The sequence below is a fragment of the Harpia harpyja genome, chromosome Z, assembly GCF_026419915.1.
Source record: "Harpia harpyja isolate bHarHar1 chromosome Z, bHarHar1 primary haplotype, whole genome shotgun sequence".
Lineage (NCBI taxonomy): Eukaryota > Metazoa > Chordata > Aves > Accipitriformes > Accipitridae > Harpia > Harpia harpyja.
Genome location: NC_068969.1, coordinates 99830547 through 99857751, shown reverse-complemented (window position 1 = coordinate 99857751; position 27205 = coordinate 99830547). Strand labels below are relative to the sequence as shown.

Sequence of the window (27205 nt, the reverse complement as noted above, 5' to 3'; positions counted from 1 at the left end):
ATTCCTTGGTGAAAAAGCAGGGTAGTGCTCCTGTCCAAATAGCTACCAGCTAGGAAGAAGAGCTGATGAAGAGTCAGGTCTCACAAATGAGTTTTCTCCTGGAAAAAGTTGAATCTGTCTATGCTGACCTGTATGCTGATCAAAACAGATATATTTCAGATCAAGACTGCTTCTGCATCAATATGCGTCAAAACACAAGTAACATACCTTCCTCAAATTCACCCTCCCTGTTCAAACTGTTAGACCATAGCCTCTCAGTGTCAAGCAACATTTTGTGCAGGGACTCCAACTGATTTGTTTCAGTTTCATATTACCAACCCTTAAACCAATTGTAAATTGCCACATACTGATTCTTTAACTGTCAGCAAATTTCTGTAGTGGATCACTATAAAATACCATTCACATTCTCAAATTAGAAATGACCACTCTACAGGCATGAGAAAAAGTTTGAAAGAGACAGATCTAAAAATATTTCAGCTGCAAAATAATCTCATATCTCATGTTGGAACACTTGCCTTAATTAAGAATTTTGTAGTGACAGTAATTTTAAGAGTGCCATTTAGAAACATGACATTTAGGATGCCTCCATACTAAGTAAAAATTCAAAGGCTTACATTGGGAGAAGCATTCTGTAATTCTTAAGAAAGCGTCATGTGAAAAGGAAGGTAACTTAACCCATATCCCCTGGCAAAACCAAGAAAGCCAGACAGTATCACCTAATATTCTTCTTCAATAGATTTATTTTTTTAACCAATTCAATCTCTCAATTATCAGTGTAATCTTTAAAGTGTCTGCTCATGGGGAAAAGTCCATTTTCTCTACTTATTTTCAGAGAAGGAGATGATGGGGAAGACATTGCTTAGTAGCTATTGATAGACCTCAGTCATGGGGTTTGGTGAGGAGACTGGCCTGTGATCACCAAATGAGTTGGGACAATTACTTTTTTGAGGTGAGTTATCATCTCTGACAAAAAACCCAAGACTAGGACTGTCAACTTGGTTCACATAAGACACAGAGATTTGTGGTATTTGACATAAATACTACTACTAACAATTTCATTCTGATAATGAGAGGTAAAACTGGCTTTGTGAATATAACTGTACAAAGATACAGTACATTCGGACAAGCAGCTTCAAACACAAATTTTCATTTATTAGAATTTGGTGAATAATTTCTTGAAAAAGTTCATTGAAGGCAAGACTGGGCACTATGTTTAAACTGAAAAAAAAGAGGTAGTCTTCAAATTCATGAAGGGAAAAATCAGAGATGAGAAAAGTGTAGAATAACTATAGATGGGTATGAAACAAACTGATGGATTATACATGTAAACTTTGTACTCTTACACCATGAGTGAAAACAAATATACATGACTGAATATTTATACACCTCCTATGTATCTACACAGATGTACAAGATTCTAACTCAAGAACAAGTAATTGAGATAGCATAAATATATCAAATTAAATTATTATTCCCTTTTACAACTATTTATGGCTGACCTTTGGCTCCAGAGCCTGTTTCTTCAAATATAAAAATAGTACTGATATTTCAACCCCTTTAATATAATTGTAAGTACCATTTTAAGAATCAGTAAGTTGTTTTATTGTAATCCATGAATATCACATTGCAGTAAATAATTTGCTTCAAAAGATAATTAAATCTAATTAAAATATTTATGTATTAGAAACATATATTAGTAACTTTTATTCTGAAAATAAGAAACTAAGGAATTGGTGTTCAAATCAAATCAAAATTACCATTTTCTTCATTTTTACTTATACTTTGATGAAAAAGGATTAAAATCTATTTCAGAAAGTTTTTGAAAAGCAAAGGAAAAAGAAAGATCAAATTCACAACTGAGCAACATGGTAAGTAATTAGGGTCATGTCATGCGCATTCCCCTTTTGCAAAACAGCTCAATACCTAGAGCTCTCACCAATGCCTTGGAAAATCCATTCGACTGCCATATATCTGTGGGCAGCTGAGCCCAGGATCTCCCGCCTCTCAGGGAAATTCGTTACCCCCAATCCACACTGTGTCTCTGAAGTGAGGTACACTGCTGACGTTCTCTTTCTCTAAACAAACATAAACTAGAGCAGGAACCAAAACTTTCTCCCAGGGAAGGCAACCACTAGACTGCAGAGGTGTTCTCACTTTTTTGCTCCATCAAAGCAGAACAAGTCTGAGAGGTGATATGGTTATTGAAAATATCCATGCCAGAAGTGCTATGCAAAGTAAATGTACAAGTTCAAATCCTCTCCAGCAGAGGACAGAAATTACTCTGCACTTTCAACACCTGGGCTGAACAGTTTTGATTCCTGAGCAGATACAGAAGACGTTCAGGTACATGCTCAAATATACACACTGAAAATTGTATTAGCATGATTATTGAATTGTTATTTTATTACTTCTATTCACTGAATTCATTGTATCAATTTATCTAAAACATCAACTAATTGAAAATGCAATGCAAACAAAATGGAAGAAGTAATCTTCCACAAGCTTGCTTATACCTTTCCCCATGTGTATTTATATGAACCCCTTTTCACAGGGTGATGAACCTTAGGAGCGCTGCACTAATGAGCAGGTAGGAAGGAGAACGCTCAGCTAGGAAGTTCAATATTCAGTTTTACCATTATTTCATACTTACAAATTAGCGTTACCATAATTTCATAATTCACACACTAAAACACCTATCCCTACCAGAAATAAAATGCAGCTCTTGCAGGTCTCTCCTTGTACCAGCCACATTCAGAAATCCCCATGTTTTTCATTATTCAACTTGCGTCCAGATCTCTCTGCTAGCCATTTGCCTCCCACAGTATTTAAGCAGATGCAATGTAATTTTTAACATTTCTTTAACATTTCCCAATTTACACACTGCACGTTCCAGTCTTGCCATCCTTTTGACAGCATAGCGTTCTGCCTGCATTGCCAAAACAAATGAGCTAATTATGTAGCTAGACAGAGCAGTGATCAGATAGACCCGATATTCACTTGTTTAAAACAAAAAGGAAAACTCAGAAAAGCAAACAAAGCAAACAAGAAAGAGAACACATGATGTTCAAAGATGTTCTAGTTATTGGCCTAAGTAACCGTGATCTTGTTAGTTTTACCTCTGCTCCCCTCATCGTCTTTTTACCCTCTAATGCTCCAGCAAGCTCCAGGCAAGCAGGCCTGAGTAAAGCCTCATGTACTGCCATTGCAACCAGCTCAGCAAAGGTGGAAGTTTGGAATACAAAACAAGTTTCTGGGGATGTAAAATCTGCCTCTGACATTTATGAGCATTGGTCAGTGTAATGGAATGTGATTGCTGAATGGCCCTTTTGCAATTTAATTCAATATAAAGAAACAAAGAAAGTTTTTTCAATGAAATGGCTTTGGTTATTCTTTAAAAAGCAAACAATCAAATGCCTTCCAAAAAAACCAACAAAACAACCTACATATACTTATTTATAAAATGGGGTTTTTGATCTGAAAAACAGGAGATAACCTGCAATATCAAGCACTCCAAGAGATTGCCTTTACATCCAATGAGGCCTTTTCTCCTTCCAGTACACCTCTGCCAGCAGCAGTAGTGCAGGCCATATCCATCGCTTGGCTGTAATTAAAATATGCAGTTCCATTACATTTTGTCACAGGTAATACACAACACTGAAACAGATGGTCAAGATCCATTTCTAGTAATAGTATGTATTAAATTTATAAAATATGTGTTGAAAGTATTTAGTGAATTATGGCAGATTATTGGCTTGAAATACATTTGTTAATAATTTTGTTTTAATTTAGTCATATGAAACGGTTGTTGAGCCACTGAAAGATATTACCAATTATAGATTAATTTAAAATTCTATTCTCTCTTCATTGAGACAGAACCATCTAAAGTAGAGTTGTTATACAAAATATGTATATTAGATAAAGGTTTCTTCCTCCACAGTTGCCTTTATTTTCTTTTAAAAAAAAAAGAGGGGAAGTCACTTTAAGCTTCAGAAAAACATGTCAGTTTTCAGCCTGAAAAATAAAAGATTGATAAAGATATCAAGATCTGAAAATTTATTCAAATTAACCCGGAGCCTTTGTTATATGCTTCACCTATAATATTTATCAGAAAAAATATAAAAGGGAATTATTTAATAATCTACTTCACTTTATATTTTGGTAGAGTGTTTGTTTTTTCACAATTGACTTTGAAGTCTCTTGGTACAAAAATGCTCTTTCTCCGATCTTTGGGCATTCGAACAAAGTAGGACATATTCCTTAACAGGGGCACAGCCCCCTTGCTGCTCTCAAGATGAGCCAAACAGTACATGTTAAGGTTGACAGGGGAAAGTGTTTGCCTGCAAGTAAAGTTGCCTATAATCGTAGCCACTGATAAGCGGCTCTAAAATAAGCACTCAAAGAAACTTTGGTCAGGGACCTATGACCTGAACTATAAACAACAGCAAAAGTACCAAGGAAGCCATTTACTCCCATACAGACAGATGTACAGATGTACAGACAGACTGTTGCTCTCATACAGCAAAACAAAAGAGCTTCTCTTTACCATGGTGAATAAAACACCAGATGTCCATCTTTATCTTCCATCCATATTCACTCAAAATGAAGTTGTCTAAATATAATAAATAGGTTTCTGGCTTTCAGCAAATGAAAACATCTTACTTTGGAGATCTCAGAAGAAGTTTTAGCCACAAGCCAATATTCCTCAGAAAGACAAAATTTAATTTAGCCAAATATTTATGTTTCATCTTTGGAGGACAGTGAGTTGTGAACTATTCAAACATGTTTAAGCTAAAGATGTGTAATAATTAGAACAGCCAAATAGATATTAATAATTCATTGGTGGAGAACAGCAAGAAATTGAGGGTGGAAAACAATTAATAGAACTTTTCATCATAATCTTAGAAAACATATTTACCTGTAAACTGCAAATCAAAATATATAATATGGCAGAAATGGAACATGAAGCATATTCATATTATTCTGATGTACTAGTTCTGCAAATGTACAGTACCCATGGGTGACATTTTTTAAAAATCAGTTTTACCATTTATGGTTCCTTATGCCTAGAATTCTGAAAGATGTTCAGGCACAGAGTCCAGATGCTTACAAGTATCTAGGTCCCTAGCTCATTCTGAAATCCAAATATAGATACGCTCCTGACTTCCATCTCAGATCTTCATCTAACATCCTATAGATTTGCACACTCTGTGCAGAGCACTAGGTAAAACTGACATTTTCAAAGCCATTCCAGAAATGGAAAAGTTTGTCCTGGAAGCATGAAACCAAGTTAAATATAATATTCCGTTTGCTCATTTTGCCAATGGCATAAAATCAGTATGTATATTCAATGTTAAGATGAGCTGCTATTCAGTGACACTTTATGGAATTACAAGTCAGTAGCCCCAGCAGGAACATCTGCTACCATTTTACATGGATTCATGGTACCTGCATTCCTGGGCTATAAAGCTAGCTCTCCTTCCCTGAAGCAAGTCTGAACTCTGTCATGCTGTGAGGAAGAAGTGTGGGAGTTGAAGTTCACTGGAGCTCTCCCATCCCTTCCACAGAAAAATAAATTTGGTCTAGCCTGTGGAGAATGTAAAGTTGGCTGCAGCTTAGAAATGATAGAAACAACCATGGTCACATCAAGCAATGTTCATACAGTCCTGGGGAATGAAGGGGGTGGTGGTGGAAGTTGCTGAACACTGACAGGTTATATCATACTGAAGGAGCATTCCTCAGACCTGTCTTAACGAGAATCATCTCTCGACAGAAGAAAATTAGCCTGCATGTGAATGACACAGCACAGCATACAGGTGGACTACAGGAAAATCTATCTTCAGGAAACAAGAACAGAGGACAGTTTAAAGGGAAGCAAGGAATTTTAAACTCATAGCTAATACCTTTAAATACCAAACTAAACCCAAGGAGATTTAATTGGATTCAGTCATCATTTATGTCATATTTAGTTCACATTTAGCTAAGTAATATGCATATGAAATAATACAATTATTAGGCCCTGGATTTAATTCTTTTCAACACCAAAAACCTTCAAATTGTTTTTAGATTTCTTCTTCCATTTCAGAGAGATCAGCCATCATAATAAATTCACTACTTCAATAAATACACAATAAGAACATGTACAAATCCTACTCAATTTTTCAACACCCAGCAGCATATCACTGCATTTAACATTCTGTTCCAAATTTCAAACAACACCTTGTCCTGGTTTCAGCTGGGATAGAGTTAATTTTCTTCCTTACAGTAGCTGGTACAGTGCTGTGTTTTGGATTTAGTGTGAGAACAATGTTGATAATACACTGATGTTTTAGTTGTTGCTAAGTAGAGCTTATCCTAAGTTAAGGATTTTTCAGTTTCCCATGCTCTGCCAGCGAGCAGGTGCACAAGAAGCTGGGAAGAAGCATGGCCAGGACAGCTCACCCAAACTAGCCAAAGGGCTATTCCACATCATAGAATGTCATGCTCAGTATATAAAACTGGGGGGAGTTGGCCAGGAGGGGCGGATCGCTGCTCAGGCATCGGTCAGTGGGTGGTGAGCAATTGCACTGTGCATCACTTGTCTTCTCTTGGGGTTTATTTCTCTCTCTTCTTGTTATAGTTCTTTTCTTCATTGTTGTTGTTGTTGTTATCATTATTATTATTATTATTATTCCTATTATTATTGCTATTATTATTGTATTTTATTATTGTTGTTGTTATATTTTATTTTAGTTATTGAACTGTACTTATCTCAACCCATGAGTTTATTTTTTTCATCCAATTCTCCTCCCCATCCCATTGGGAGCAAGGAGGAGTGAGCAAACGGCTATGTGGTACTTAATTGCTGGCTGTGGTTAAACCACGATAGTCTTTTTTGGCACCCAATGTGGGGTCCAAAGCATTGAGATAACAACAGATCTGACTAGACCATGTTAAAACAAAATAAGGTTCAGGGACCTGCACAGGGGAACCAGTTTTTAGGAATAAAATGGCAAGATGGACGTCGTCAGATCCCAATGGTTGTGATCAACAAAATAGCAGCTATTTCTCCACCAACTAATAAAAAGGAAATACAGGCTTTCTTAGGCATTGTGGGGTTTTGGAGAATGCATATCCCAAATTACAGTTTGATTGTAAGCTTTTTCTATCAAGTGACCTGGAAGAAGAATGATTTTAAATGGGGTCCTGAGCAACAACAAGCCTTTGAACAAATTAAATGGGAGATTGTTCATGCAGTAACCCTTGGGCCAGCCTGGGCAGGACAAGATGTTAAAAATGTGCTCTATACCGCAGCCAGGGAGAACGGCCCTACCTGGAGCCTCTGGCAGAAAGCACCCGGGGAGACCCAAGGCCGACCCCTGGGGTTTTGGAGTCGGGGATATCAAGGATCCGAGGCTCGCTGTACTCCCAACTGAAAAAGAGATATTGGCAGCATATGAAGGAGTTCAAGCTGCCTCAGAAGTGGTTGGTACTGAAACACAGCTCCTCTTAGCACCCCGACTGCCAGTGCTGGGCTGGATGTTCAAAGGGAGGGTCTCCTCTACACATCGTGCAACTGATGCCACGTGGAGTAAGTGGGTCGCACTGTTCACACAACGGGCTTGCACAGGAAACCCCAATTGCCCAGGAATTTTGGAAGTGATCACTGCCAGAAGGCAAAGATTTTGGAATATCTCCAGAGGAGGAGGTGTCACATGCTGAAGAGGTCCGACTGTATAATAACCTGCCAGAAAATGAGAGGCAATATGCTCTGTTCACTGACAGGTCCTGTCGCACTGTGGGAAAACATCAGAGGTGGAAGCCTGCTGTATGGAGTCCTATACAACAAGTTGCAGAAACTGCTGAAGGAGAAGGTGAATCAAGTCAGTTTGCAGAGGTGAGAGCCATCCAGCTGGCTTTAGACATTGCTGAAAGAGAAAAGTGGCCAGCGCTCTATTTCTATACTGACTCACGGATGGTGGCAAGTGCCCTGTGGGGGTGATTGCAGCAATGGAAGCAGAGCAACTGGCAGCACACAGGTAAACCCATCTGGGCTGCCGCTCTGTGGCAAGATATTGCGTCCTGGCTAGAGAATCTGGTTGTAAAAGTATGCCACGTAGACGCTCACGTACCCAAGAGTTGGGCCACTGAAGAACATCAGAACAACCAGCAGGTAGATCAGGCCACTAAGATTGAAGTGGCTCAGGTGCATGTGGACTGGCAACATAAGGGTGAATTATTTATGGCTTGGTGGGCCCATGACACCTCAGGCCATCAGGGAAGAGATGCAACATATAGATGGACTCGTGATCGAGGGGTGGACTTGACCATGGACACTGTTGCACAAGTTATCCATGAACGTGAAACATGCTGCAATCAAGCAAGCCAAGCAGTTAAAGCTCCTGTGGTATGGAGGACAATGGCTGAAACATAAATACGGCGAGGCCTGGCAAATCAATTATATCACGCTCCCACAAAGCCGCCAAGGCAAGCGCTACATTTCCACCGGGTGGCTGGAAACATAGCCCATGCCCCATGCCACCGCCCGGAACACTATCCTGGGCCTTGAAAAGCAAGTCTTGTGGCGACACGGCACCCCAGAAGGAAATGAGTTGGACAACGGGACTCATTTCCAAAACAACCTCATAGACACCTGGGCCACAGAGCATGGCATTGAGTGGGTGTATCACATCCCCTATCACGCACCAGCCCCCAGGAAAATCGAACGATACAATGGACTGTTAAAGACCACACTGAGAGCAATGGGGGGTGGAACCTTCGAACACTGGGATACACATTTAGCAAAAGCTCCCTGGTTAGTCAACACCAGAGGACCTGACAATCGGGGTGGCCCTGCCCAGTCAGAACTTTTACCTACTGTAGAAGGGGATAAAGTCCCCGTAGTGCACATAAAAAATATGTTAGGGAAGACAGTCTGGGTCACTCCTGCCTCAGGCTGAGGCAAACACATTCATGCGATTACGTTTGCTCAAGGACCTGGGTGCACTTGGTGACTGCTGTGGAAGGATGGGGAACTCCAATGTGTGCCTCAAGGGGGTTTGATTTTAGGTGAGAATAGCCAATAAATTAAATTGTATGATGTTAATTGCTATATAACCCTGCCACTGTATGTCATCATTACTACAATTGTTATATGCTATATCAATGGTATTACAGTAAGAATCACTTAGATTAATGAAGAATGAACTTTGATAAAACCAAGCAAAGCGCAGTAGCGATGGAACCAAAACTGACTTCAGCATGCAACAATCCCGCACTACCCGCCATCATTCTGCTGCATCCAATGTCACCCACCCACCACACCGCACCAAAGCCTGATCCTGCTCTGCCAACTGAGTGGACTTCGCATCATCCCTCCTGCCCAGAAAGACTTATGCCAGATGAAGCCCAAAGTCATGAACTGAATGAACTCAACATTTTGTAGGGATGGCCCATAGACTGAGGGAATGATATCTGTGGGTATAGATTAAGAAACAAGAAAGGTGGTGGTGATTAATTGGGATGTACTGGAGAGTGTGGGACCTGGGCATGATGTAAATGGTATAGAACAAGGGGTGGATACTGTCTTGGTTTCAGCTGGGATAGAGTTAATTTTCTTCCTTACAGTAGCTGGTACAGTGCTATGTTTTGGATTTAGTGTGAGAACAATGTTGATAACACACTGATGTTTTAGTTGTTGCTAAGTAGAGCTTATCCTAAGTTAAGGATTTTTCAGTTTCCCATGATCTGCCAGTGAGCAGGTGCACAAGAAGCTGGGAAGAAGCATGGCCAGGACAGCTCACCCAAACTAGCCAAAGGGATATTCCATACCATAGAATGTCATGCTCAGTATATAAAACTGGGGGGAGTTGGCCAGGAGGGGCGGATCGCTGCTCAGGCATCAGTCAGCAGGTGGTAAGCAACTGCATTTTGCATCACTTGTCTTTTCTGGGATTTCATTTCTCTCTCTTTTTGTTATATTCCTTTTCATTATTACTACTACTATTATTATTGTTGTTGTTGTTGTTATATTTTATTTTAGTTTAGTTATTAAACTGTTCTTATCTCAACCCATGAGTTTGGGGGTTTTTTTCTGATTCTCCTCCCCATCCCATTGGGAGCAGGGAGGAGTGAGCAAGCAGCTGCGTGGTACTTAGTTGCTGCCTGGGGTTAAACCACAACACACCGTTAAGTTAGTAAAAACATGTATTTCAGATATTTACTGACATAATGCACGCAATTAAAAGTCAGTTTTGGTCATGTGGGCACCTAAATTGGGTTACTTATCTCTCACTTGTCCCACACATGCAACATCTATTGCTTAATAAGCCATTGGATTTCAGACATTTTCGATTTTGACCCTTTTTAAATGCTCGGTTAGATTGCCTACCATCTGGCAGTGCGTACTCTTAATACCACATTCCCTTTGCATTACAGAAGTGTGTTTCTTATAATTATATCTTTAATGTGATAGATGTATGAAACACTAGAATTCCCAAGCTGGCAACAAATGGGCTGAGGAGACAATTTCAGCAAAGTATCTTGTTACTAGGGCTATGGTAACAGCATGTTCAATTGCATCAGGTTGCAATTCTCAACAGAGATCTGTCAACCTGCCCAAGTCATGGGAAATAGAAAATTTGCATACAATTATATTTATTTTAATTATTACAAGATATTTATTTACAAACTCCAAGACACTATGAAGAATATCTAGGCTAACTTCTCCCTGCTAGTTTGAACAAACAGCTCAATATCTCCTAGCTAGCGGACTCAGTAAGAATGGAAAACTACATAGCAGAGCTAACAAATTAAAATAATAAAAATCAATGCATCATTTCCATTTATATAAAGGAATTCATTATATCTTCAGGAAGAAATGCAGGAGGGAGAAAGAAAAACAGAATGAGGAAAAGAGACGTTGTTTAAAAAAAATAATCTGCCAGGGTCTACATCACTGCGCTCTTGCTAACTTTCAAATGAGAACTGCAAGTTGTCTGTAGCAGGATTTCACTACCTGAAAATTAGACTGTAAGAAACGCTACAAATAAAAGACAGAAAAAGCAGGATTCAGTATTTAGGGAGTCACCTAGATAACAGTTTCCATGATCACTGGGCACACAGCTCTGAAAAACAGGACATCTCTGAAGTATACTTGGTAAGGTGGGTAACAAGAAAGGTACCCAAGTATTAACTGAAGCTTGAGGTATATGCTTGATTTATTTTACTACTTACATTTTAAGTTTGTGTCTAGCAGACTAACCCCTAGTGGGAAAAGGAAATCTTTGTTACTACTGAGCTTGTCTGGCACTAAAGACAAGGTGAACCAGAGTGACAGACGAGCTTGGCTGTTATCTTCACTGAGAAATCAAGTGCAAACAAGGCCATATGCAGCCACCCCAAGGAACCTGTAACCTAGGATGTGTTTGGGAAACCCAGAAGCTTGCAGGTGTGTACCGTCAGGCAGTAATATGATGTTTTAGGGGGTAGTATTACCTACTACTGGTTTCACAGTAATTCCTCTACCAGACAGAAATCATAAGTCCTCCTGGAGTGAACAGATGGACAGAAGTCACTCAAGAGCCTGATGGAAAACCTCTCAGTAGTCATGGGAAAGCTTGATTGCATCCCCATGGTTTTGCAGCCATACATTTATTCTATCTCCTGGGTAGAGTTGGACACATCTTACTCTATGTATCTTATAAAAGTTCTGTATATTTTCCATAGCTTTGACCTACAGCAAGTTAGAATACTCATTTATCATTAGGGTCCTATGATATACTACCCTAAATTTACTGCAGTTGACAGATTTGCTTAACTTCTGATCATATCAGAATGACACTGCCTATTGCTGCAGTCATGCCATAAAGAAAGGTGCTTCTTGGAGGATCTGGTAAGTTACTGTAAGATACAACAGAACCAGCCAAGGAAACATCAATACTTCCATACTTTGCTGACAGGAGAGAAAAAAACTGGACGCAACCAGAGTACACTACATATAGAATTGGAAGATTTGATATTGTGAGGGTACATTTTATTTCTGTGGGGCTCTTTATATACAGGAGCTTTGGCACAAGTGTAAGCTTCAGTGGATTTCAGACTGAGAATTGGATGAAAAAATAACCCTGCAGTCAAAACAATTTTTATGTATATTGGCTATTTTAAATTACATCATTTAGAAAAACAAATCAAACAAACAAAAAAAAACCAAAACAAAACAAAAAAAACCCACCTAGCTTTGACTGTGAGCATAAAGCAACCTGTGCTTTTTCAGTTGAAAACAAAATATATTAATAAGAGTTTTTAATAAATATGACATTTTTAGAGTTAGAAAATTTATTATCAGCAGCATGCTAAATTCCAATAGTGTGTCAAATTATTTGTTAAAAAACGTGCTTCATTAGATAAGATATCCACATAAACAACATAGAAGTTAATAAAATACGAACAAAATCCTATTCTTAGCTACATGATGCAACTCCAGTTGTGGGAACTTCACTGGCATAAATAAAAAAGGGTTTGGGGTTTGTTTTCAGTTTTTTTAAATATATAATGGAAACAGACTGCATTTCTTTTGTAATTAAATGAGCATTTTCTGAACACTAGTCTACTCCAGACTTATTCCAGTTGAACTACAAACCAAGGCCATAAGATTATTGCAAAATACCATGCAGCTTGCCTGAATCTGACTATCATCAGATTAAAAGATATTAGCAGAGATTTTATGGAAGCTAAATGACAGTGTCCTTGAGGTAGTACTGACATTGACTCCAGCTGATACAGTTTTTGGTCATTAACATACCTTACTATGTGTCTAGAACAAGCCCTCCAATAATTAGAGCTGAATACACTGTGATTTTTAAAATTAAATCATGCCTCTGGGAAAGAATCGGGGAATAGACAGCTAAAGGACTTTCAAGCAATTAACAAGAACTGTACTGTCAGGTTAAAAATTAAACATTGCAAAGTAGGTTAAAAGTTTCCTCTCAAAAAAAATTGCATGTTGACATAGAAGACAGCTCTCAGGCATGCTGTTGAGTGAAAGCAGAGGTAAGAATGCACACCTCCTATTTACAACCAAATGAAGTAAATTTCTCTACTAATTTTCATATTCTATCCTCCTCTCTAAAAATAGTATTTTGCCTTCTAGTACCTTCAAACTGAGCCTCTGAAAAAAAAAGCTGACAAAGCTTAATTAAATATTACAATGTCACCGATCTTAGATAGGTAGGCAGAAACGTAGAGGTAAAGATTCATACTTTTTTAAGTGACCCCTGATGTCGTACATCTCTATTTCTGCTACCCCAGGCTGAACAATCAGAAACTGAGCCACTCAAATTTTAACTTGATTATATACCATAAAAAAGCCTAAGCAACTTAACAAACGTTATGCATTTTTTATTTAGCTTTGTAGCCACCAAAACCGCCAAACCAAATCCTAAATCCAGACCTTTATTTACTATTCCACGCTTTTACATAGTATTCCAATTCACAGTTCCCTCCATATACTCAAGTCCAAGAAACCTAATATAAAGAAAAAAACTTTTACTGACTCAATTATAAGCATTGCTTATTTTGATGACCTCACAAATAAAGTGCCAGTACACATTCAAAAATGTGTAGTCTTGCTAAAGTAATCAATGGGAATAACAGAATCAGTACTTTTTCCCCCACAGGCCCAAGCATGATGCTGATCTTATAAGATTTAAATTTTGATAGTGTATATATATATATAAAATATTAATCAAGAGCTTTTTTTCTCACTGCAGTCAAAACAAAAAATCAGAAAACTGAAGAGGAAGTCTCATGATATTGAGCCTCCCAGGTCAAAGTTTAAAGACTCACATTTAACTTCTCCAGAACATCATCTTTTAGATTACTCACAGGAATTCTGTAACACTTTGGTTTGATTTTGGTTTGGTTTGGTTTTAAACATATCTCAAAATCATGATGAACATATTTGCCTTTATTTAGATTATGAAGAAGGTGAGTATTCTAAAATTCAGCATCTTGCAGAAAAAAAATGTACTTGTGTACTTCTTCATAGGTGCTGCCAGCGATCTTCAAAACATCACAAGCTAAATTAAAAGTACCTCAGAGCACTGAGGAATTATTTGAGTTACACTTATTGAGCTCTTTCTCTGTTGTAAACTTTATTCTATGTTCAAGTATATAACATGTTAAAAGTGTGAAAGAAAATGCAATGAATGGACTGTTATTCCAGGACTAGAAGGGACATAACGAAAATTGGGAAATGTTCAGCATATACCTGAGCTCAAACTATGCATTAATGTTCTACATTACCTAGAGACAGAAGGATGTCTTATCAATAAAATGGATTGCTTTCCTTGGACAAAGAAAGGCATAATCCTTCCCACATCCCCTAGAGGGCCAGAAGGTGGGTGGCTGCTGCACCATACTCAGGTGGACTCAGCTGGCTTGCTTTTGTGGTTCTTGAAGAAAATCTCAAAGGGGCAAGAGCACATGGCCCTCATGAGCCCAAAAGCACAACATATACCTCTACACATCCATTTTCACTCATATATGCTTACAACTGATACAAAAAGAAATGCCAATAGCTAGCTTTAGTCAGCTAGATTTCATAACAAATGAATCAGTGACAGCCAATGATAAGACACTATTCAATATTAAAAATAATAGGAACTGAAGATGAAAAACAACCTAATGGACTTCTGGCCCATATTCCACATCAAAGCATTTCCAATAGAATATTTCGTTGCTTATTTTTGGTCCTGCTTCCTAAATGTCTAATTTAGATATTTGTTACTGCCATTTCATCCCATTACTTCTATGTAATTTCTTTCCTCTTTATAATATCCATTTATGCATTTGAGGACTGTTATCATACTTCTCTTCAGCCTACCTTTATGGGAGTTGCATTTTACCTGGGGAACTATTATAAAGCTTAATATGTAACTTACTGTCAGAAAGAATCTTCAGACATTATAAATTCATTATTTAGATTAATGCTACAATTTTGTCATTTTATTCTCTGGGGCATTTACAGAAGTAACATGCAAAAATTACTGGAATGCCGCAAATAAAAAGTCAAGCACTACTAATAACCTTTTTAATAGTAAACAGTTCTCAATTTAGTCATGTACAAAGAGCAGATGTTCAAGTAATAGGAATAATTTAACTGTATGAAGTTTTTCTTTAATAGAAATAAAAATTATAATTGCCACAATAGTATTTGAAAATGATACATGAAAGATAGCCTTAGCTAAAACTGTGCTTAAGTCATAAAAAAATAATTAAAAAAAAAAAAAATGTTTTGTGCAAGGAATGTATACAGCATAATTATAAATCCCTAATTATCAGTTTATTAGCAAATAATTCAGAAGTCTCAACACTGTAAGAGAATCTCATGACAAATCCTGAGCAACAAGACTGAAATTACTACCTTGAGAATCCAAAACTACAGACATTTCATACTCCAACACTACCAGTGACATAATGTATCCATTAAAACCCACACTAATTTTTATCTGATCTATTTAATATAAACCAACATGATTTATATACTTAATTTTGCATACTTCTATCTATATCAATTACATTTAGGTACGATTCAACACATTTTGTCTTCATCCCATACAGCATTACCTTCCAACTCCACTGCTCTATATAAACCTAAGTATGTAACAGCTCACAAAAAGATAAATCTCATTAGCTTCAAATGAGACATTAGAGACATGTGACAAAAGAGAGGGACAAAGTGCTTACCCTAAGCTTCTTAAAATATAAATGATAGGTATAACATGTAGAGTGAAGACCGGTCCCAAAGAAGAACAGGTTTTAAACCAATGCATGCACATAAAAAAAATTTTAGAAATATGTATGTGAGCTGCATATATAACATGCACAGACTACCACATTAGGGTGACTGCTGGTGGTCAAAGGCAGGTCCAAAAGATAGGTACAAATTAAAAAGAAAATTGATTCATAAGGCAAATGTAAGTTCAAAATGGAGAGAAGTATAATAAAAAAACATGAGGCACACTAATACATTGCAATTACGACTTACAGTTTGGCATATATTTAATTGAAAAATTAAGCTGCACGTGTGCATGACAACATGGATGGGTTGCATAAAACTGCACAAAGTAACAGAATGTTTTTTAATAGCAACAGACACAAAAATATTCTTCCGTAAGTACCTAGATGTACACGTGCAAGTATTATTGTGTCTTTCACTCTGATTAAAACCCACTGAAACCTGACATTAACTTTACTTACAAGGTAGCGTCAATAGAGCTTTCTATGATTTATAAAGATCTATATGACAAACTTCATACATTTATATGATAACCCTCAAATATGTATACAAAAGGGTTTTGAAACTGCAGTGCCACACATGTTAAAAAAATCTGGCATACCTTTACTATTCACTATGCTCTGAAATTTTCTGTTCAAGTTTTACAATAAACTCTGCTTTTACTTTTCTGTTATCATGAAAATAAGGCTTTGCGCTCCTTGAATAGATGAGAAGTTACCCAGAGAGATTCTCGCCACATAAAATGTCAATAGTTTTTTGCTATTGTTGCAAATCAGTTCATACTTTGTATTCATCTACACAGGAAAAAGACCTTCAGCACTGCCTGCACTGCACCTCCTTATCCACTACTCTGCCAGACAACTCCACATCACAATCTTACTTCACTTCACCTTGAAGCCAGTTAGAATTTTTGTCCTCACTTCCAGTCAAAGGCTGTTCCCAAACATCAAACTGAGAACTGTAACCATCATAGTGTGAAGGCTACGTTTACTCATACACGTATTATTCCCTCTCGGTCTTTCTCATACGTTGCTATTTCTGGTCAAAAGATGCCTCTCCCGTGTGACTCTGGAAGTAGTAACTCTGTTTTCTTTGTAGATTGCTGACTACAGATGACCCAGCTGAAATGGTAATAAAACCAAGATTTCCATGACAGCGTGAGTTTCTCTGTGTACCTATAGACAGGGACAGAGATCCTACAGGGCTGGACCAACAGCCCGCGCGCATGCAAGCAAGCCTTCTGAGCATTAAAGAAACTCCTGACGTGCTGAAGGACACCGAGTAATTAATCATCTGAAAAATCAGCCACAGACATTTCCACTAATGCCAGAAGGCCATAACATACAAAAGTCACCCAAAGCCCACCACAAGTCTGCTATGAAATGAGTGAAACGCATATGGCAGCAGCAGAACCATGTGCAGTTTCTCCCATCTCCCACTGGCTTCATGCTGCTCTCAAACGACGGCTGCAGGGCCACGGGGCTGGACCGGTGATGCTCTCCCATGGGCTCATTCTTCCGCACGTGAGCAGGGACAGCTGGAAGCACTCAGTATCTCACAGAAAGCGTGCAGGACTTCAATAAACTCTAACTAAAACACTGACAATAAATTCACTTTTGTGAGTCATACAACTACACAGAATTGTTGTCCAAGTTTAAGATGCAGTAATCACAGCTGCGAGGAGATAAACAGAGGTCTTGTGCTGGGTTTGATGTGCATTAGGTGCTTGGTTTACATAACAGCTTCCAAATTAGACATTAACCTCAGAAGACTGGGAGAAGACAACTAGGAACAAAATGGTCCCCTTGTGGAAAAATTATGTAATACTTATTGAATTTAATTCTCCAAGGGTGTATCTGCCTGATGAAAAGCCAATTCTTCCCTGAAACACAGGCAGGACAGAGAACCATAAAACTAGAGACCAAGCCCTGTGAGGATGTAACTGATTCACAGAGCACCAAGTTTACAGACACAGCTTCCACGCTCTGTTCATACCAAAAAAGGCGGGCAGGAGGGCACAGGGATGCTGCCCACCCCCCCAGACCACACAGCAAGATATTGTTCAGTGTAGATAAACATACAAAGTTTTATAAAAATCGCGAGAATGAGGTCAAGAAATGTAACCAAATGCATCAAAGTATCCTAGCAAATGCATACAAGCATCAAGAACCAGAAAAGCAAAAATAAATGGGAATCCACAGGAGCCTGTACCAGAATTTTCCCATGTCTTACGTGGTTAACCCAGTATTCTCCTAAGTATGCCTATATTTAAAACTCTCCGTGATGTCCGTTTTCATATGTGCCACAAACACCCTAATAATAGCTAAACTTACAAACTTACTCTGAATCTTCTCACTTGGATACCATAAAATACTCAGCTTTTAACCTTTTTCTTGTTATTTTGGTAGAAAATTTAGTTCTTTCCCTTGGTGGTAACAACATTAACACAGTGAAATTAGAATAACCCTGTGTCTTTGGATGCTTTAAGGCTTGTCTACATACAAGCATTATATTGTTATGAAATCACATGCAAAAATAAATCAAAACAATTCCACCCTTACATATGCATTTATTCTGGTACAGAGACCTGTTAGAAGGCACTTACTAGCATCGCCACAATTCCCATACAGGAAGATAAATCTACTACATCGTACAACTTCTTCACCCATTTCTATAAACACTGCCACCCAAAAAGAGTAGTACCATTATACAGTTGCAATTATTTCAGTAGAAACAACACAAAGATTTCATATTTCTCACTGAAACAGTCCTACTGGCTAAAAAATTGGGTCCGGATCAGGCCACATCATCCCAAGACTAATGGAAGACTATGAACTTTATTTAAAAAACACCTCCACTCTAATAAAAGAAAAACATAATAAAACCCCTAGAAAATACAGTTAATTTAACAATATGCAGACAACAGGCCTGAAAAGGATGCAGTATTGTTTATTCATGCTGACAAAAATAAGTAAACAAATGCTACGATCTCTAAACCTTCCCACAGGAAGAATCAGGACAGAATTAGAAGATACTTCTGTAATGAAACAGGACCAATATACCTATCACCTACTTCACATATCAGCTTAAAAAGTTACATGCTGCACAACATGGTGCATAACCTCCTATTGCCCAAACCATCGTTGGGTTGCGCACCTCATTGAGAAACCAAACTTACAACAAAACAAGGGAATTTACTCACTAGAATAATGTCATTCATTTTAGTGGAATCCTCACGTGAATAAAGTTACCCAAGTACACACACAGGTAAGTAAGAGGCTACCAGACCCCCCCCAATCCCCTATACATGCTACCACAGCACCAGATGTGACCTGCTATGTCCCTCTCTGGCTGGCAGAAAGGGAGCAGGTGGACTCTTGGCTCTCTCCCCCCTTAATGCACCTGCTAGTGCAGCTGAGCTGGCATGCGAGGGGGAAAAGGTACTCCAGGAAAGAACGAGTGCAGCTTATTGCCTCCAGGGAGCCAGGAAAAAAGCAGGCATTTCAAACATGATTTTGAGTCATAACTGAGTGCTGACCTGCTCCTCTGCTCTTGTAGCTGTACTGCTCTTGGGCTCAACCGCAAGGTGCTAGTACAGCTCACTGCGTAACACCTCACTCTGAATAGTCCCGCAGAAACTCGGACTTTGCAAGTATTTCCTCCTGTTCCCACAGGAAGCATGTTCTATTCAACCTACTTTCTCTTTAGAAGATCCATGTAACTATTGAACATTCTAGATTTTCCTTTTTTAAACATGGTCTCCGGTGCAATTCACTTACTGTATGGACACAGGCTGTTCAATTCAAGCCATTGATTAAATACGCATAACGACACCAATAGTTCTTCGGCAAATATTGTAGAGTGTGTTAAATTTACAAAGGCGTACAGCCAGCTGGCATAGAGAATACAATGAAATAATCCTTCACTTAATATGTAATTTTAAAGGGAAATATCTCTTCCCGGGGATTTATTTGCACTGCTTTTCATATGAATATTCCAATTCTGCATACGCTCAACTTAATTGTGAAAGCAACGCTCATCTAGCATCACGTTTACCTGCCTACCTACGAAAACGCAGTCTCCCACACAGTGCTGGCTGGGATAAAGTTATTTTCCTGCAACTCTGACCGAGACGCGCTTCCTTCACCCGACCCCTTGAACAAACAAGTCTTTACGCCGGGTGCTCAGGAAGGGGGCCGGCATGCGCCCAGCCCGGACCCCGAGATTTTATTTACGTTGCTGCCGCTGCAAATACTCTTCCCATCCCGGGGCAGGGCCAACGCGGCGGCCTTCGCGGCGGGGCCGGCCCGGGACGGACCCGCAGGCCCCGCTTCGGCCGGGCGCTGCTCCTCCGGGCAGCGCCCGGCCGAAGCGGGGCCTGCGGGTCCGTCCCGGGTGCAGCACGCTGGAGAGCGCCGGGCCGGGCCAAGCCCCGCGGCCAGCCCAGCGACGGCGCACGGCCGGCGGAGAGAGGCAGGGCAGCCGCCCCGCGCCGGTTTCCTGCTCCTTCCCCGCCGCCCGGGTGGGGGACGCGGAAGGGAAGAGGCAAAGTTTTAGCCGCCGAGCGGGGCAGCGAGGCTGCCCGCAGGGAGAGAGGGAGGGAAGGGGCGAGGAGACCTCCCCACCCGCCTCTCCACCAGCACCACCACCCCCCAACCCGGGCCGGAGCCCGCCGAAGTTTGCGCCGGGCGAGGTGCGAGGCGGCAGGAGAGCCGCCCTGCCTCCCGCGGCGGGGCCACCCCACCGTGCGGCGGCGGGAGCCCCGCGCTCACCTGAAGTCGCTGTAGGGGTGGATGATCCAGAACCCCGCAGTTTTAACCCTTTCCTGCTCCTTCTCCACCGCCTTCTGGCTGCCGAACATGCGGAGGGAGAATTTGTTGACCCCCGGCTGCAGCATGGAGGTGAACTGCCGCTGCATGAAGCCGTACTGCCGCCGGGGCCCCTCGGCATCCTCGAAGCCCACCACGGGCTCCTCGACCCCGCTGCCGTCCACTTTGAAGCACACCGAGTTGCCATGCTCCTTCACGCCGCCGCTGCCCCCGCCGCCGGGGCTGCTCTGGGCTTTCTCCGCCGGGGCCGCCGGCTTGGCTGGGAAGGCGTTAGCGCTGCCATCGTCCCGGCTGCCGGCAGAGGAGCTGCGCTTCCCAGCCTCCATGCTGCGGGGCGGGCGCGTCCCAGCCGCGGGAGAGAGCGCGGAGAAGCCTCGCCGCCGCCGGTGCCCTTCAGCGGCGCGGCTGGGCTCGGCCGCCCTGGGCTGGGCTGGGCTGGGCTGGGTTGGGCTCAGCTCCGCGCCGCCGCGCCGCCCGGCATGGCCAGCGCCGCCGACTCTGAGCCGCGCTCCGCGCAGGGCTGGCACCGCTTCCCCTCGCCCGCCCCCTGCCGGCGGCCGCGCCGCGCCGCCCGCCTGACATTGAGCGCCCCGGAGTCCTTGAGGGGCCGAGGCGCCCGGGCCGCGGGGAGGGAAGGACCCGGCGGGGCGGTGGCGGGGGGAAGGCGGGCTCTGCTCTGCTCTCGGGCCGGCGGCACGCGTGGGCCCGGCGGCGGCGAGACGGGGGGCGGCGGGCGGGGAGCGCGTGTCGCGGTGGCCGGCGGGGTGGAGCGGAGCGGAGCGGAGCGGAGCGGGGCGGGGGGCGCGGGCCGGGCGGAGGCCACATGGCGGCGGCGGTTGTCGCGCGGGGCGGCCTGAGGCGGCGGGCGGAGGGGAAGGGAGGGGAGAGGTGGGGGGGGAGAAGAGCGGGGCTCCCCGGCGGCCCTGCCTGCGCTTCCGACAGACATCCAGTAACACGAGTGGGTTTGGGTTTCACCTTGGGCGAGGCGTGGGGCGGCGGCGTGCCTCCACCCCCAGGGCAGGAAGCTGTGGGGGGGTCCCAGAGGCTCGCCGGGCTCTTGCGAAGACGCTCTGGTGCGTCTCGGGGAGCTGGCTGACTGGAAGAGAGCAAGGGGTGGGGGTCTGCCCGGTCACGGACCCGAGTGACAGCACTGGAGGTAGCAGAGGCGTTCGGGGTTCATACTGCTGAAAATGAAGTCAGAACGTGCTCTTCGCTGCTGCCCTGCATGTGCGACAGCGAGGAAGGAGGAGGGGGTGTGAGTGAGGAGGGAAGGCCAGGTTTTGAGTGGCATTCGTTTTCACACACAAAACAGTTCGCTGGGGTTAGATGGCATCTCGCTACCTCCGAGCGGCTGATTCCCTGCTCCTGAGCCTTACGCTGACTGACAACACGGGGCCGAGCGTGCGAGCGTAGGGGTGTGTGACGCGTGGGCTGCTGCGCGCGCGGCTGGAGCGCGCCGGGGTGTGATGCCCGCCGGGAGGGCCGTGCTGCCAGTCTCACTGTGAGGTGTAAAATGGCAGGTGTACCCAAGTGTGGAGACAAGCTTTTCACATATGTCAAGAGGTGATTTTGGTTTTGTTTGTGTGTAAACAAGGATCTGGAGTCTGCGTTCAGCTCGCTCCACCTGAGGCTGAAGTATGTCAGTTACCGTTAAGAGGCCTCCAGGAGACAGAGAAAAGGCTGTTGGACAGCAAGGAAGCAGGAGGTATTTCTAGCTCCCCATCTAATTACACTCAAAGGAAATGGAATATGTATTGCCTATAATATTGCTCATTATCCTAACGATTGTGTATAGTATTTGAGGAGCTGTGGGGTGAGGTGGGATATGAGAGAGCAGTTCTGCCGATGGTAAGCAGCTGTTCACAAGCCATGAGCGAGGAGGAAGGCCTTGGTCTCTGCTCTGGAAACTGAAAGGTGCTGGTATTTGCCCCTAAATGGGGTGAGTTTGTTTGGGTTACAGAATGATGGAGAATCGGTACCTGCAGATGATTTCACAGGAGCTATAGCATTATGTGTACCTGCAAATGCATAAAGGCATATATTACAGCACATATGCATAGGTCCTGAGACTCCATTTGGCTTGACACAGGTTTGTTTTTCACACATTCTCAACACACTTCTTATTTTGCACATTAAAAATATCGTAAGAAAGGGTAAGTAAAGTCTCCCAAGCTTGGCGCCAGTATTTTTAATGGTATTTGTCACTATATTGTTATCCACTTCATCCTTTACAAAACAGATGCTTAAAACAAACCTGACAGAGAAACAGATGTGCAAATCCGCACACCACAATTCACACAGTGCAAATCAGGTGTGTTGGGGAGCTGTGTTTCAAAACGGGATCTGAGGGCTTTTCTCAGCAATCCCAGCTCTAACAGAATGTTTATGCCTAGTGCGCTCAAACACACAAGGTTTGGATGATGTTAGCATGTTAAGCGTGGACGATGTTAACATTAACATGATGTTAGTCTGGAAGAAGATGGCAGGCGTGGATGCACTGGGATGGATTGCTGGAGGCTGGGCAGTGACTAGCATAGGAAGGAATATGCTTGCAGTGTGATTGGTTAAGGGCTGACATACATAAACCTTCCCCATCTGGAGTGATACTTTTCTGTGTGATTTTATCCTAAAACAGTGAAGAGTGTGTGCACAGCTGCTGATGGCTCATGCACAGCTGCTGATAGACAAAACCCTCTTACTGGTTTATCCCCAGATGATGTCCGCCTCCTTCCCTCATCCAATGGCTGTGACCAAATGATAATTAAAAAGTAAGAAATTATTACTGTTTTGCAGCTTTGTGAAAGAATTAGCTCACATCATATTTGACAGAAACCCACAAAGGCAAGGGATGAAAAGGCTAAATCATGCTGTGCTGTTCCCCATACTCGCAGAGTTTACCACATCAGTGTCAGTGGAACTGACGCTTTCCAGACTTCAATCACGTATACATTGCAACCTTAACTTTTCTCTCTGAGAGCAGGCAATTTTCCTGCCTCTTCACTTGTCATTTCAGAGGACTTTTGCATGCGGCCCTTGACCTGAATGGTCTCTCCCAGCATAACCTAAACAACAACTAGTCATGTACAGGAGAAAATAGGCTTGTAATGAAGTAAATGAAAACAGTGGGATGGAGACATTTACAGCTGCAGTGAGCAGATTCTGGTGTACATTCCTTTAATTGGAGAAGCGGTGAACATTGAATTAATAATGGTGATTGTCCTTCATTTCTGGATGCTGAAAACTGTGCGCAGCAAGAACATCCAATTTCTTATTTTATGAAACTTTGCTTTTGCTTGTATTTGTCTCACTTGTCAATGCTTTTCTGTCCTTACTAAGCATGGGCTACAGACCTGCCAGAATGACTGCCCCTCCCTAGCTTCTGCCTCTTTCTACAGTACAAGAATCTGCAAATATACTATTTCCTGTGGTGACATTGTATAGATCTGAAAGTGGTTTATTACATCAAAATATCATATGATTTATGAGAAGTTGTTAATGAGAAAAAATAACCTGTATTATATGTAACACGTTGTCTGCATGCTTCTCAAACACAGCATATGTGTAAATTACACAGGTACAAATGTCTTTGTAAAATTGGTGTTTTGTGCTTCTGTGATCACATACTAGATTTTAATTTTTATTCTATGTAGAAGAAATGTATGCTTACTTGTGCATGTTCGATTGCTATTTGTCTTACATGTTTGCGTGGCCTAAATGGGCTCAACATTTCAGCATCTTGCAATTTTTAATAGTAATGCAGAGATCATAAGAATGAGAAAGGATTTTCATAATCTGTAGTTTTTATGTGGGAAAATAGATTCTTCTCCAGGTCAAAATAACTTAGGTTGTTTTCAGCTAGGAAATTGACCTCTCTGGAGGCACAGGCCAACATGTTAGCTTAGTTGAGGGAATTTTGGTTTCACAGAAAGAGAAGTAATGGGGCATTGTGTGTGTGAATATTTCTGAAGACCACACCAAGGCTACATATGGCAGAAGGGTCACAGACTTACTTTAGCTAAAGATGTAGCTTGTTTTCTGTTAAGTTTGATTTTGATTTTGTGACTATGTCAGGAGAGACACTGAAAAAAATGAAATTGATAAATGAAATTTCCAAGAAATCAGTGTTAGCAGAACAAGAAAAAAAAAACATTTTGTATCTCTTTGCTATGTCCTAGGTTAATGCATCACTACTAAAAATTTAGTAGACTCTTTTATTTGTATTGAATTATTTTGAATACTTACTGGACTCCATCAAACTATTATCATTAATTCCAGTGCTTTATATAACTCTATAACTATAATACTAATGTATACCTCAAAATGAATTTCCTTCTCTTTTGCCAAACATAGCAAATTTTTATGCCTGTAGTAAATACAGTCCCACTTCTCATATTTTCTCATATTTTCTCATTTTGATAAAACCTGAACATACCCAGAACAGCTCAACTGTAGAAATGAAAAAAAAAAAACAGCCTATGTATTGAAGCATATGTAGTTTGTTCAGTGAAGAAACTGGGGCACAGAGAAGTAACAGGACTTCTATGAGATGACACAATAAGATGCACCTGACTGCGGAAAAAAGCTCTTGTCTCTCAAATTTTAGTTTCATGCCCTGTGAGATTTTTTTAAGATTATTTCTCAACAGAAGATCACCATCCAGTCAAATGCTAAAGCAGGATTAGCAAGGAAGGAAAATAATAGTTATAATGATAGGACTAGCTGTGCGAGCTAAATTGAGGATTAATCCAAATTCATAATATGTCCTGTTTTCTGTGTCTAGTCACTTGATGTTCATAATAAAACAGTTTTGATTTGGTGCCACCCTACTTATGTTACTTTCCATGAATATTCAGCCATACATACTTACTGGCAACGAATCTTTGCCAATAAATTTTATATTGCGTAGTGTTTATGAAGAAGGAAGAGTCTTAGTTTTGCAATCATTACTATCTCTTGAAGAAAACTATCACAAGGCAAAGGCACCTTCAAGTTTGTATGTTAGGTCGTAGCCGTCCATGTATTTATGTGATTTTTTTACCCTGTTGTGAAGTTTGAATATCCACAGTGAAGACTGATGTAAATATGATCTTGGTGATTTCTGTAAAGATCAACAAGAGCAGATGTGCTCAACCTGTAGAATTTTCAAGTCCTAAAATTGCCTGACCAGGTAACTGACACCTCAGTTTGCTTTGAAGTGTGAAAGGCAGCTTCTTCCCTGTAGCCAGTTCTCAAAAGTAGTGATCTGATGTTTTCCAGTAACATGTTTTGTGGGAAATACATTTCTTAGAGAGGGAGTTAAAAGCATGATTTAAAAGAAATTCCAGGCAGTGATTTATGTTCTGTGGAACAAAAACTAGGGTAAACACTGGTGTGAATAGGAAATGGCTCTGAGACATGACCTAGGGTGCAAGACATGCTCATGTGTACAGGTAGGAACACACCATGGTATGTGTGAACAAGCATAGTCTTCCTGTGGATAATCTACTGGGTCATATGGTAGCCAAGAATAATTACAGTGCACTGAGATCAACTAAGTTGTGTACTCGCTTACAATTACTCTACAGAAATACATGCTTACTTATTTGCTACGTACCACAGCCTTATTTTACCTCTTGGAAGATCTTGGTGTTGAACTCTGGCCTGGTGCTAAATGCTGGAAGCCCTACTGCAGCAGCTGTGTGTGGTACTTCGGAACAAGTGATAAGGTGGGACAGGAAGGTTTTATTGTTGCCCATGTCCCAGGGTGAAATTAAAGCACAGAAAATTCCTACTGTTTTTTACCAACTCTCTGGCGTGTCTTTTACTTATGCAAATCACTTCTAAATTTGATACAATATTTGTATGCTCTGAGTGCTTATCTTTTTTTGCAGAACAGTATCTTAATGCTATACTATGCTATAGTCCATTATATGTTTAATAACCTGTCAGATCTTTATCCAATCTTTATGGAGACAACACTGCTACAAAAAGAAAGTATAAGCTGGAAAACAAATTCTAATTTGATTTGGGGGGGGATTTGTAGGTGTATAGGTAATTGTTTATTAATCTTTGCTACTGTCTGCATTGTTGGGTGCTTGCAGTGCTTTAGAAATCATTAAGAAATCACTTTCCCTGACAAGTGTTCAGCTGACCAGCTAAATGGCTTTGACGATGTACTTCACATTTTTGCTATGTTAAAAGTAATTCTTTTTTTATTTAGTTCATATGCAAGTAGACTCCATATAAACTTTTCTCTTTCTTCAAGATAATGATTGTCTTATGATTGTATTGGTTTGAAGAACTACAATTTGACACAACAAAGATGTAGACATTTCTGAATAATTTCTATATAAAACATACCTGTTTAATACAAAGCCTAATCCTGTGAACATTTCTAAAACTAGTGTATCCATCTGTGAAAGGTCCCATGATACTATTGAGAGTGCTAAATACTATGCTGGGCAACAGGTATATTCAGGCTTCTTGGATCCCTTCTTTGTAATATGAGAAAAATATACCATTTCTCTAAAAATGCAAATACCTTTAATTCCTCTGGAGTGCAACTTCACATTAACAATAGCTTTGTCCTTCTGTTGCACACAGTGTTCCTACATAATTGTAT

At 41.1% G+C, this 27205-nt stretch overlaps 1 protein-coding gene and 2 long non-coding RNA genes across 3 annotated transcripts in view; 2 read left to right on the top strand and 1 right to left on the bottom strand.

Annotated features, from left to right (window-relative positions):
- Positions 1–21157, bottom strand: part of HCN1 (hyperpolarization activated cyclic nucleotide gated potassium channel 1) — a 205467-nt gene extending 184310 nt beyond the window's left edge. The window contains exon 1 of the mRNA XM_052777989.1: positions 20548–21157. Within this exon, the coding sequence (XP_052633949.1) occupies positions 20548–20930 (383 nt within the window). The 5' untranslated portion in view covers positions 20931–21157. The remainder of the gene's footprint in view (positions 1–20547) is intronic.
- Positions 12987–16928, top strand: LOC128137230 (uncharacterized). Its single transcript, XR_008233618.1, has 2 exons — positions 12987–13026; positions 16578–16928. It is a non-coding gene; the product is annotated as an uncharacterized LOC128137230 (long non-coding RNA).
- A 360-nt stretch (positions 21158–21517) lies between the features above and the next one.
- Positions 21518–26465, top strand: LOC128137842 (uncharacterized). Its single transcript, XR_008233873.1, has 3 exons — positions 21518–21572; positions 22208–22309; positions 23618–26465. It is a non-coding gene; the product is annotated as an uncharacterized LOC128137842 (long non-coding RNA).
- Positions 26466–27205: the final 740 nt, after the last annotated feature.